We start from the raw sequence: 12,774 nt of genomic DNA on the forward strand, positions 1-12,774 counted from the left end.
AATAAAGTGTTAAGCACTGTCTCCACACCATTTAAAGGTAAAGGTAAAGGGACCCCTGACCATTAGGTCCAGTCGTGTCCGACTCTGGGGTTGCGGCGCTCATCTCGCTCTATAGGCCAAGGGAGCCAGCATTTGTCCGCAGACAGCTTCCGGGTCATGTGGCCAGCATGACAAAGCTGCTTCTGGAGAACCAGAGCAGTGCACGGAAACGCCGTTTACCTTCCCACTGGAGCGGTCCCTATTTATCTACTTGCACTTTGATGTGCTTTCGAACTGCTAGGTTGGCAGGAGCTGGGACCGAACAACGGGAGCTCACCCCGTTGCAGGGATTCGAACCGCCGACCTTCTGATCAGCAAGCCCTAGACTCTGTAGTTTAACCCACAGCGCCACCTGGGCCCCTCCACACCATTTATTTGCTCTAAATCTGAAAGTCCCTTTTCCTGAAAAGAACAATCAAGGTTTGGTTGCACAAGCTTATATGTAGCATGTACTTAAGCTCCAAAAGGAGTGGGCATGAAGACTTTGCAATTCCCTTTCATATCGTACTAAGAGTTCTTTTTACAATACAGTACAATCCTATGTGACTTTATTCAGCAGTATTTCTCACTGGTCAGAAGAACTTAACTCAATGCTTAAACCATCTATGATCTTGGACAATTGCCACAGAGAGTTGTATCTGGCCAAGTCATACTAAAAGTAGACCCATTAATTTCAATGGTCATCAGTTTTAGTGAGTCTAAGTATGATCTGGTTGCATACAGCTTACCCCTTCATTCTCTATTTGAGCTAGATATTGGAAAGGCTGGAGCCCTCTTAACTCCAGGCAGTTTTATACACACCATATGACACTTCTCTTCATGATTTCACATTTCTGGACCAGTGGTTTGACTTGTTATGGCAACATCATGTGTTAGTTTATGGAACACAGAAATTACCTTTTACTGTGTCAGACCAATTGGCCCATCAAGCTAGATGACAGGAAAGCATAAAGAGAACATAAATACCTTATTAGTGGCCATCCACCGACTGGCAAGAAATCTCTAGGGTCTTCCCCCCCCCCCCATGCCAGAGACTGAACCTGGGACCTTGTGCATACAAAGCACAACTGAGCTTCCATTCCTTCATATTCTATGGTTACACTTAGGGATAGGTGTGAGAGAGGAAGCCGCTTTAAAAGATGGCGCTTGAGGGATTTCTTAACCTGGCTTGCCCAAGCCATGCTGAACAGCTGAATCATTCCAAAGATCCACCAACAGCTGATTTCTAACAGTGGCCAGCCAGATGCCTCTGGAAAGCCTACCCGTAAGTAATGCCAGTGGCCACCTGCTCTTCCTTGTCCTCCAGATACTGTTGGAAGACATGCTGTCTCTAAATACTGAGGCTTCACCTGCCCCAACTGCAAGGAAACATCTCTCTCAATCAGTTTCTATAGGCACAGCAGGTACTGCAACTCTCCAACTGTTGAAGGCGCACTCTACCATTGTCTCTCAAGCCGGACAGATGCCAACATCTAGCTACTATGCCCATCCACATTCTCGGGGCTTTTTTTCAGCTGGAACCCACTGGAACTCAGTTCTAGCACCTCTCAGTTGGGCGCCATTGCTGTTCTAAGAGAATGAAGTGTTCAGGGTGCGCCCGGTACCTTTTTTTATAGAAAAATAGCACTTGCACACTGTACATTTAAATCACGTCTCCTGGGAATGTGAACTCCTGGGAACTGTAGCTTAATGGTGCTGGGAACTGTCTCTGTAAGGGCTAGAGTTCCCAGAATTTTTGGGGGGGGGATCCAGGTGCTGTGAATGTAGAGTGGATGTGACCCTGTATTTCATGGTTTTGTCTTCAGCAGGCAACAATCCAGGGCCGGATTTAGGTTTGATGATGGGGCCCTAAGCTACTGAAGGTAATGGGGCCCTTTATATGTCCAGCTGTCCTTTGTCAACAACAAATTGTCACTGTTTTTGTGTTGAATATAGGCTATATGGTAATTATGGACCAAATAGGTATCTAAAGCCATTTGCACATAACAAAATATGTATTTTATCAAAGTAATTGTTGAACTGAAAACAATTAAGAAGAAGTATATTAATAGTGAAATTTGGGGCGGGGGGGGTGGCCCAAGAGAGTGGGGCCCTAAGCTATAGCTTGTTTAGTTTATAAATAAATCCGGCACTGCAACAATCCTATCGTTTACAAACTTTTAACGGTCCTCCTATGAAGTGGATTAAATGAGTGAAAATTATGCGCGAAGCCGTAGTGGCTCCCAATGAATTACACCAGAATGCAAACAACGTCTGCGAGCGCGTATTAGATGGATCGCCTCCTGTTTGCCGCGTAGGAAAGGCAAACAACAAAGCACGGGTTAATTGCGAACTGTGCGCCACCAAGCGAGTCGTTTCCTCTGGCGCCTGCGCAGCAGCCGAGCCAGCCGTTAGCAGCTTTCAAAAGTTCGAACTCGCCAGCCTGCGAGGACTACACTTCCCGCCAGCCAACGCAAAGGAGTGGCGCATGCGTGGAAGCGCACGTCTCTCGATGCAGGGCGGGCGCCGCCGTTGCGTCAGCGCGCCAACTGGCCCCACACGCCTCTGCCCCCTCCCCTCCCTCGCCCCAGAACGTTGCTGTGGTAGCGCCTGGGCGCCATGTTAGGAGGCCGGAGGGGAAGAGGAAGGACTAGAGGAAGCGGCGGCGGCAGCAGCAACAACAGCGGCGGCGGCGGCGGCCACCAGGCCTAGCAAGCGGCTCTCCCCCCTCGCCCAGAGGGCCCGAGCCAGGCCCATATCATGCTCGCGTCGCCCGCTTCCCAGGGGCAGGAAGAGTGACTGTTCCGGGGAAGAGGTGGCGGCGCTTAACCCACAGCCGGAGAGACGATGCCGTTGTAAGTGGAGGCCGGGTCTGGCGTGAGGGGGGGGGGGGCGGGCGGGAAGGCGGGTAGAAGAAGCCCCGGGAAGCCTCGCAGGGGACTTCGGAGGCAACCTGAGCGAGCGCTTCCGGGACCCACGGCTTCCCCTCCTCGCCGTGTAGCCCCTCTGTTTGAACCCGCCTCGTCGGCCCTCATTTCGCTTGGCGCACGAGTCCTCTCCCTTCGCACGCTCTGTGTCTCTGTGTGTGTGTGTGTGAGAGAGAGAGAGTGTGTGTGTGTGTGTGTGTCGGCGCCTGAGGGCCTCGTTCCTCTCGCTCCCCCTTTTTTTGCCCTGGCGCAGAACTTCGGGGGAGGAGGGGGGCGGCGGCGCTTACGACCCTCAGCCGTAGCCCCACAACAAGTGGCGACGGGCATTTCACGCCTCGCCTCACACTCGGCCCTATTGCCGCTTTCTCAGGCCTTGTGGGGGTGGGTGTTTTGTGGGGGAGGGAGAGGACGCATGTGCAGCGTCTCGCGGGCGCCGAGGCCTATCTGGGGAGGTGCGCAGGCCCTGCCGCGCGCCGGAATCAGCCGGATGGTGGCAAAAGTCTGCCAACTGCTGGGAGCGCCATCGCCGGCTCCCTCCCGCCGGTGTTGCGAAATCCCTGCCCACCTTCCTCCCCGCATCCCCGCCACACGTTATTTGAAGGGGGGTGGGCGGGCGGGAAAAGGAACGCGAACGAAAAATCCTGTGCAGCTTAGATCTTGCCTGAAGCACACCTGCAGCTTTTTAAAGTTGCACGCCTCTGTTGAGTAATAACTGGAGAGAGCCAGCTTATTTTGTGGCCTTAGCGTTCCCCCCCCCCCAGTCCTCCTTTGTTTTGTTTTCTCTCCAACTAGAGGTTTTATGTTGGCCGCTTAACATCTCGCTATACAGTTCTATGTAAATGTTGGCACTCGTTTGGTTACACCTTGTGAGGCATTGTCATGCTCGTGAACGCATTTTTTAAATTAAAACAAATTGTATTTGGTGTAACTGGCACTGTGTGCACACCATATATTTAAAACCCATTCAAAGTACAACACACACACCCCAGAAAAGAATTCTGGGAACTGTAGTTCTGCTCCCAGTCCCAGAGCTGCAATTCCCAGCATGCTGAACAAATTGCAGTTCCCAGGATGTAGGTGGGAGTGTATTTTTTAAATGCATGGTATGTGCACAGCCCAAGTCTACATTTATAATTTTGTGTACAGCTCTTTTCTGATTCACAATGTTTGCTGGGGGTTGAACTGTGTGTTCTAGTTGCATTCTACTGTAGAAACCCCTGGAGAGTCTACAAAATAAACGTTCATTGTGTTGTTCATTGTGTGAACTTTGCCATAGTTGTGTGCTGGATATGTTGGGTAAATAATCCTTGACAATTCTTAATAGTGGGCATACGTTTGTGAAATGTATGTGATAGGTTTTTTCATTGTTTTTGGGAAAAGTTGTTTCAGATTCCTTTCTGAATGTTTTGCAAAGTTTAACAAAGTTGTAAGATCCTGAATGAAAAACTAGTTAGTGACTTGAGGTGATGATAATGAGCACATTCCCTCTTTTCTAATACGGATTTGTTTCAAGTATTTTTCATTAACATTTACTTTTGAAGAATTTAAGACACTATCCCCTACAGAAGGCATCCCCAGACTTCGGCCCTCCAGATGTTTTGGACTACAATTCCCATCATCCCTGACCACTGGTCCTGTTAGCTAGGGATCATGGGAGTTGTAGGCCAAAACATCTGAAGGGCCGCAGTTTGGGGATGCCTGCCCTACAGCCTGTGTTAGAAACTCAGATACTGTATATAAGCTAGGTGCCAAATGGCTCTTTAAACCAAAATGGAATGTCTAGTTGCCTCTAAAGTCTTATTTTTCAAATGATTGATTGACTGTGATTATCAATTAAACATCTGACAACCTTGAGCTAATTTAAGAACTTTGAGAACTTAAAGAAGAAAAGTCACTTGATGCAGGGACAGTCCACATACATATTGACCTATTTCTACCTCTTTTTCTTAATTGTGACTGCTCCTGCTCCTGCTCAGCCTGCACAGAGAAAGCATTTTGGTTCCGGAATTCATTCTGATTGTGCAGATAAAATATAATTGAATTCTATAGGATGGGGTCTTGGTGTGTGAAATCAGTCAAGATCCAGTGATGCCCAGGCGTGCACCTCCAGGTACCCAGGCATCTTTACTTGGTCACAAGTGGTTGATAGCCAGTTCCAAAATGTGCCTGGCTAAATTTGAACATTGCCTGCAGCAGATGAATAACTTACAATGAAATATTGTAAAGTTTGATCTGCCTGTTTGCCAACATCATAATAGTATTTGAGAGGACCGCTTTAGAAAAATAAAGAGCTATACATACTGTCACAGTGGCCGGAGCGGGCTACTTCAGAGTAACGACTCTACACAGCTCTGCATTTTATTCTTTTATTGGTGCTGCGTATTTACAGTGCTGAAGTCATTGCTATTTACACGGAGCTATGTGTTCAGTCGGGTTCAGAACCTCCGAATGGCTTTTGGCGCGTCTTTCTCCAACACAAAAGCCTGGGTAGACCCATCCTCTTTCCTCTCCTCTTTCTGCGCAATTCCGGAGTTGGGGGGATGGGTCTCCCCCCCTTATTTGCCCCTTCCTGTCCCACCTGGGACCCTGGCTCCGCTACCTTGCCTGAGCCTCGGACACGACTTCCTGCTTCCCCACTGGAATCGGAACTCTCTCTGCTTCCCCCTGTGCTCGGGGATGGGCTTGAACTCAGGAGGGGAGGGACTTCACGATATCCCCTGTCCCTCACACATACTTTTGAGGATCAGGCTATATCCAAACCCTTATGAGCTCAGTTAAGTGAGAGAAATTGAGGGTTCTTTCAACAACTTAGCAGTTTAATACATGATATAAATATGGAGACTGGTTTTTAATTTGATATAATATTTGTATTCCGCTTTTCCATCAACAAATGTTGAGCTCAAAGTGGCTCACAATAATCACAATAGCATTTAAAAAACCAACATTGTGGTCCCTAATATCAAACACAATAGCGTATAAATAAAGCAAAGAAAAACAAATTCATCAAAATAATACAATTCAATAAAGTAAAAGTAACTCTTGGTACTGCAAGGCTACCTCCTAACCACATGGAGCCTTACTCCGGAGCACGCTGATCTACCTGGGCTTTCCTGTTTCTGTATTCCCCCACAGGACCTTTTTAGTGTCTTGAGTTTCCAAGAGGACTTCTGCTTACACTATGGAATTTCCCCTCCCTCTCTTCTCCTCCCTCCCCCCATCTGCTCTAAGAGGACTGGTTGATGGACTTGGATCCAGTACAGTGGTACCTCGCTAGACGAATGCCTCACAAGACGAAAAACTCACAAAACGAAAGCGTTTTGCAATTTCAATGAAGACTCGCAAGACAGAGTTTCCTATGGCGCGCTTCGCAAGACGATTTTTTTTCGTCCCATAGGGTGCCTCGGAAGACGAAATTTAATATACAGTGGAACCTCTACTTACGAATTTAATCCGTTCCGAATGCACATTCGTAAGTAGAAACATTAGTAAGTCGAAACGATGTTTCCCATAGGAATGCATTGGGAATGGATTAATTCGTTCCGGAGCCTAGGAAAAAGACCCTTTAAAAGAGACTTTAAAGTCATGCACAAAAACATTACTGTACCTTTCAGTGCAGTGAGCGCGGGCGGGTGGCAGCAAGGCGACAGGTTAGTGGTGGCGGGGGGGCCTGATCCGGCCGTAGGCCAAGTGGGGGAGGTGACAATCTGGCCGTAGGCCAAGTGGGGGAGGCCGCTAGCGGCGTTGGCGGGGCCCAATCCGGCAGTGGGCCGGGTGCCCGAGGCGGCGGTAGGCCGCTAGCGGCGTCGGCGGGCCCGATCCGGCAGTGGGCCGGGCGCCCGTGGCGGAGGCGGGGCCCGATCCGGCCCTCGGATGGCGAAGAAATTCGTAAGCGGGCCCCAATTCACATCGTTCGTAAGTAGAATTTTTCGTAAGTAGGGTTATTCGTAAGTAGAGGTTCCACTGTAACAAAAGTGTTTTCCCGTGCCTTCTTTTTGCTGTGAAGGTGGTGTTCCCCAGCAGCCAATGTTGAATTTTCTTTGAAGCCAGGTTGAAGTCTCTTTGGAATGGAGCATAGTGGTGCTTTTCAATGTTTTATTTAGATCTTTGAGTGCCATAACAAGGCAACATGGGGTGAACGAACTTTAAAACTGTTTTCCCAGTACTGACAGAATACATAAAAGGGAGGTAGGATGGAAAGCTTTCATTATGGTTGTGTCCTTGATTAATAAAATCATAAGCATCAGAAAAGATAAACTATTGCTGTCTGTTTCTTCTGCACTGGAACTGGAGGAAAGGTTGTTTGGGTTGTAACAGTGATTAGCTCCCTTCTCCCTCAGTAAGTAAGCTTTGCACTTTGTGGAAGTGTATTGCAGACTTAGAATCTTTTGGGGAAATTTTAGTTTAATTGTTTGGTTTGAATTTTAGAATCAAATGCAACTGATTAAAGGGGTAGTACACAATTTATTTAGGGACCCGGGTGGCGCTGTGGGTTAAATCACAGAGTCTAGGGCTTGCTGATCAGAAGGTCGGCGGTTCAAATCCCTGCAACGGGGTGAGCTCCCGTTGCTTGGTCCCAGCTCCTGCCCACCTAGCAGTTCGAAAGCACATCAAAGTGCAAGTAGATAAATAGGGACCGCTCTGGCGGGAAGGTAAACGGCGTTTCTGTGCACTGCTCTGGTTCGCCAGAAGCAGCTTTGTCATGCTGGCCACATGACCCAGAAGCTGTCTGCGGACAAACGCCGGCTCCCTCGGCCTATAGAGCGAGATGAGCGCCGCAACCCCAGAGTCGGACACGACTGGACCTGATGGTCAGGGGCCCCTTTACCTTTACCTTACACAATTTATTTATGTATTTTGAAGGCAGAATCCATAGTTTCTGCATGGTGCTTAATCATCTGATTTGACTGTCTTTGTATTGTTCGTGGAATTGATCTAACCATATTATAATTACTGTAGTTTTACTGTAGCCTTAGCCTGAGCTCCTCCCTTTGTGGGAGGGTTGGGGGCTTGACAACCATAAGTTTTTTGGTTTGCTACAAGTTGTAGACTCGAGTGAAAAAAATTGGATCACAGATGAGAGTGGTTTAATTTGTTTTCTACTATAAAACTTGTTGGTGATTAAAGTGTGTTTAATTCATATTTAGTATGAAAGTATGGTCATATGTAGAATAGGGGTTTTCCATTGCCATGTAACTCCCAAAGACAAATATTTTATTTCTGGAAGCTTTGAAAATATTAGTTGTAATAATGATTGGCTTTGGGGTTGTTGTTTTTAATGCATCCTTGTTTTCCACCCTTTGCTTCTTTTAGCGACAGGGCTGGATAAAAATCATTTAATCTTCATAATAAAAGCCTCTCCTGAGAATTGCGGCCTCTCAGGAAAGGCTTATTTAGGATGTGTTTGTTTGCTGAAAATGACAGAAATCAGGCTGGGCCCACTTGGTTTACGTCTCTTCATAGCAGTATCATTTTAGTTCTAATGAAGATGGAGCTTTGAAAACATATGATAGACCAACTGGCTTATTTTTGTCTTGTCACACAAATACACAAGTATAGTGAAGGTTATAGTGTTTTTTATTACTGAATTATATGGAAAATAAATTCTTCATTTGTAGCTTGCAATGGAATTTAAGCCCTTTTGAATATCTTGTGGGGCAGAGCTTCATAAATACAATTCAAGTCAACAATGTATGTGCCTGTTGTGCAACTAACAATGAGAACAGAAAATTTTCCAGGCCTTTTTTGCAGAGTTTTTTCATTAACATATGTTAATTAATAACAATGAGTGGGTGCTAGTTGCAGATGCAGTATTAGACATGTTTGACAGTTTCAAAGTTTTTAGCTTTGTTTCCTGACTGCAAGTAAAATAAACTTGCTAAATTAGATCACTTTGGGGGCATCACAAATGCAAACTGGAAATTTTCACCCAAATCCCCACAGTCTTAGTAACTACAGTCATACCTCATGTTACGTTTGCTTCAGGTTACGTGTTTTCTGGTTGCGGACCGCAGGAAACCCGGAAGTACCGGGACGGGTTTCTTCCGGGTTTCGCTGCATGTGCAGAAGCTCCAAATCGCGCCTGCGGAGATGTGGCACTTCAGCTTGCGAAAGCTGTGGGTTGCGGACGTGCCTTCGTCACGGATTCCATCCGCAACCTAAGATTCCACTGTATATTATAATTGTTATTACATGGTTGTTTTTCTTTTCCAGTTTAGTTCCCGATAGGCACATGAAGCTGAGTTTAGTTTAGTTCCTGGCTCCATATCCCTCTAGTTCCTATATTTTTGATCCAAGAGAATTATTATATGGAGTAGCCCAAAGTTTATTTTACAGTATAGCTTCTTAAAAAAAATTCCTTCAGTAGCACCCATAGCTGCCAAGTTTTCCCTTTTCTCGCGAGGAAGCCTATTCAGCATAAGGGAAAATCCCTGTAAAAAAGGGATAACTTGGCAGCTATGGTAGCACCTTAAAGACCAACTAAGTTTATATTTTGGTATGAGCTTTCGTGTGCATGCACACTTCTTCAGATACACAGTATAGCTTCTTATTAAGGATTCTCAGATTGCTCTGTTTCCAACCTTTGTGGGAGCTGGGCAAAGAACTAGGAACTAGTAAGCAGGCATGATCATAAACTTGTGGTAGAGACTATAGAGAAAAAAAGATATGGTAATAATAATAATAATGTAATAATAAATTTTTATTTATACCCCACCCGTCTCGGTTCAGAAACCGGGCTCAGGGCAGCTAACAACAAATTTAAAACACGTAATTATGATACAACATAAAAAACAGCATAAAATACAGTATAAAAGCATGAATAACAATAAAATTCAAAGTTCAAAAATAAATTGGAGGAAAACCCATCCAATAAACATTAGGTGGTCACCTGGGCTAGCTGGCTAAATTAGTCGTACTTGGGCCAGCGAGGAGGCCAGGGGAAAGTTACCTGTGGGGTCCCAGAGCAGGTAATCTTTATAAAAGGGGAGGGGGTTGGAAGAGAATGGGAATAAAAGATCAGGTTAAATTTAAATTGAAGGCCAGGCGGAACAGCTCTGTCTTGCAGGCCCTGTGGAAGGAGGTTAAATCCTGTAGGGCCCTAGTCTCGGGGGACAGAGCATTCCACCAGGTCAGAGCCATCACTGAAAAGGCCCTGGCCCTGGTGGATGATAGTCTGATTTCCTTAGGGCCTGGGACCTCTAAACTGGTTATTCATGGACCTTAAGGTGCTCTGCGGGGCATACCAGGAGAGGCGGTCCCATAAATACGAGGGCCCTAAGCCATAGTATTGAGTTGCAATACGGAAAAAGGATTTGATTCCCAAAGATATTTTACATTGAAATAATGGATCTTAGGCTGCAATCCTGAGCACAGTTACTGTTGAGCAAATCTCATTGAAGTCAGTAGGGTGTACTTCTAGGTTAAACTGGCTTTAGATTGTTCTGTAAGTCAGTAGAGGTCCTTGAGCATTAAAACGGTTAGCCAATATCAGTGATCCCTGATGGTTTGTCATTTACCATGGCTAATCTGGATAATTGGCATTTTTTAAAAAATGTAATCAAAATGAAAGTATTAAATGTCCAATATTTCTTTATAAAAATGAGCGCAGAGGTGATAGTTTTCAGGCTAGATGCACATGTTTTACTATACATTTACTAAAGAGGTTACCATCTGAAATGAATCAGCAGGACTAAGTTTCAGTGGGTTTACTCTGAGTAAAAATTAGTCAACTATGTGTTGGTATGCTTGGTTTGATCACATACTTCTCATTATGGCCTAATGTCCAGATTGTTTTTATTTTTGCATTGGTTGATACTTTTCTTGTGTTAACACTACACTGATAATGATGACTGAAGAAGGGTCATAGCCTTGCATGCAGGAGATCCCAGGTTCAATCATCAGCACTTCCAGAAAGAGCTTAGAGCCCTCAGTTTGAAAACTTGGGGAGCTGGTAGGAGTCATTGTAGACAGTACTGTACTGAGCTAGATAGACAAATGATCTGTCTCTGTATAAGGCAGCTTCCAGTATTCTTATGGAGCATCAGTGTTGGTAATTCAGGATATGGTAGCATAGAACTTTAGATAATGCTTTCCAGAGGTGAAGCCATGTTAGTCCCTTGAAGCAAAAACAAGTACAGGCAACTCTCCATTTATGCACGGTCTGTTTGTGTGCGACCGCACATACACACATGGTGCCAGGAACTTGAAAGTGGAACATGGAAATGGAGAGCACCCTGGAGAGGAGTCCTGGCTTGTGAGGTGACCCTCCTCAGAACCCGAAGAGAACCTCTGTGTGAGCCAGAGGATTGTTGAGGCTGCTCAGCTGATGCACAGGGAAGCGGCAACTGCTGCTGCGCTACCCCACACACCATCTATTAGGCAGGGAGGCTGAGCAGCCCCAAGAAAGCCCCACTGCCCCTCCTGTTTGGACTCTGGGGTAGGTCTCTTTGCAGGCCACTAGGACTCTCCAGGGTGCTCCCAATATATGTGATTTCACTTACACTCAGGCTACTTGGCACAATGCTGCAGACATGTTGTTTTGAGCTGGATGTATCTAGATAAGTAAATACACTGTTTCCCCTATTTTAAGACATAGTCATAAAATAAGCCATAACAGGAGTTTTAAGCATTCAAGGAATATAAGCCACACCCCGAAAATAAGACATAATAAAAATAATATAATAATAATAATTTATTATTTATACCCCGCCCATCTGGCCGGGTTCCCCCAGCCACTCTGGGCGGCTTCCAACAAAATGCTAAAATACAGAAATCCATCAAACATTAAAAGCTTCCCTAAACAGGGCTGCCTTGAGATGCCTTCTAAAGGTCTGGTAATTGTTGTTCTCTTTGACCTCTAGTGGGAGGGCATTCCACAGGGTGGGTGCCACTACCGAGAAGGCCCTCTGCCTGGTTCCCTGTAACTTGGCTTCTCGTAGCGAGGGAACCGCCAGAAGGCCCTCGGCGCTGGACCTCAGTGTCCGGGCAGACCGATGGGGGTGGAGACGCTCCTTCAGGTATACTGGACCAAGGCCATTTAGGGCTTTAAAGGTCAACACCAACACTTTGAATTGTGCTCGGAAACGTACTGGGAGCCCATAGTGATAGGCGCAGCAGCAATGCCGGCCGCGGCAGGAGGAGGAGGAAAAAATAAGACATCCCCTGAAAATAAGCCATAGTGGGTTTTTTGGTGTGTGTCTTAATAAGACGGTGTCTTATTTTCGGAGAAACACTTTAGTCCCTACTTTAGCACTAACACCTTAACGAATGATATAAATATAGAAACAATGAAAATCTCAGCTATTCTTGAATAGAAATAAAATGAGCTTGCATTGTCTACGCTGGATTCCAGTGTTGTTAGAAATAGTGATGGAAAATCTCTGTTAAGAAGAGAGGAAAGGAGAAGAAAGCAAGGAGTGCTCATTCCTGAAGCCTGTTCCTGCTAACTTTCTCTTCAAGTGTTTTTCAGTTGAATTATTGAAAATATTGTCTGCTAGGGATTATTGAGAAAGGGGTGGAAATTAACTACATATGTATGCCTTTATACAAAATTATAGTGTAAGCCAGTGTTTTTCAACCTTTTTGGGGCAAAGGCACACTTGTTTCATGAAAAAAATCACGAGGCACACCACCAATTAGAAAATGTTAAAAAAATTAACTCTGTGCCTATATTGACTATATATAAAGTGTATATATATATAGTATATATATCCAGTTCTTTCCTTTTCAAAAACTTGTCCATCACTGCAGTATCTCACTGTCAGTACTTACTGCGCTTTTATTCAAGTGGGCAAACCTGGCTGGAAATAAGACGGCAAATGCATATTTTATC

General features: G+C 45.6%; 1 protein-coding gene across 2 annotated transcripts in view; it reads left to right on the plus strand.

Annotated features, from left to right (window-relative positions):
• The first annotated feature begins 2,602 nt into the window (after window positions 1-2,602).
• The window catches only part of PAPOLA (poly(A) polymerase alpha), a 45,443-nt gene continuing 35,271 nt past the window's right edge, over window positions 2,603-12,774 (plus strand). For both annotated transcript variants that reach the window (XM_035106490.3, XM_035106498.3), the window contains exon 1: window positions 2,603-2,873. In XM_035106490.3, the coding sequence (XP_034962381.1) occupies window positions 2,866-2,873 (8 nt within the window). In that variant the 5' untranslated portion in view covers window positions 2,603-2,865. The remainder of the gene's footprint in view (window positions 2,874-12,774) is intronic.

Source organism: Zootoca vivipara, chromosome 1 (genome assembly GCF_965207765.1).
Source record: "Zootoca vivipara chromosome 1, rZooViv2.hap1.1, whole genome shotgun sequence".
NCBI classification, from domain to species: domain Eukaryota; kingdom Metazoa; phylum Chordata; class Lepidosauria; order Squamata; family Lacertidae; genus Zootoca; species Zootoca vivipara.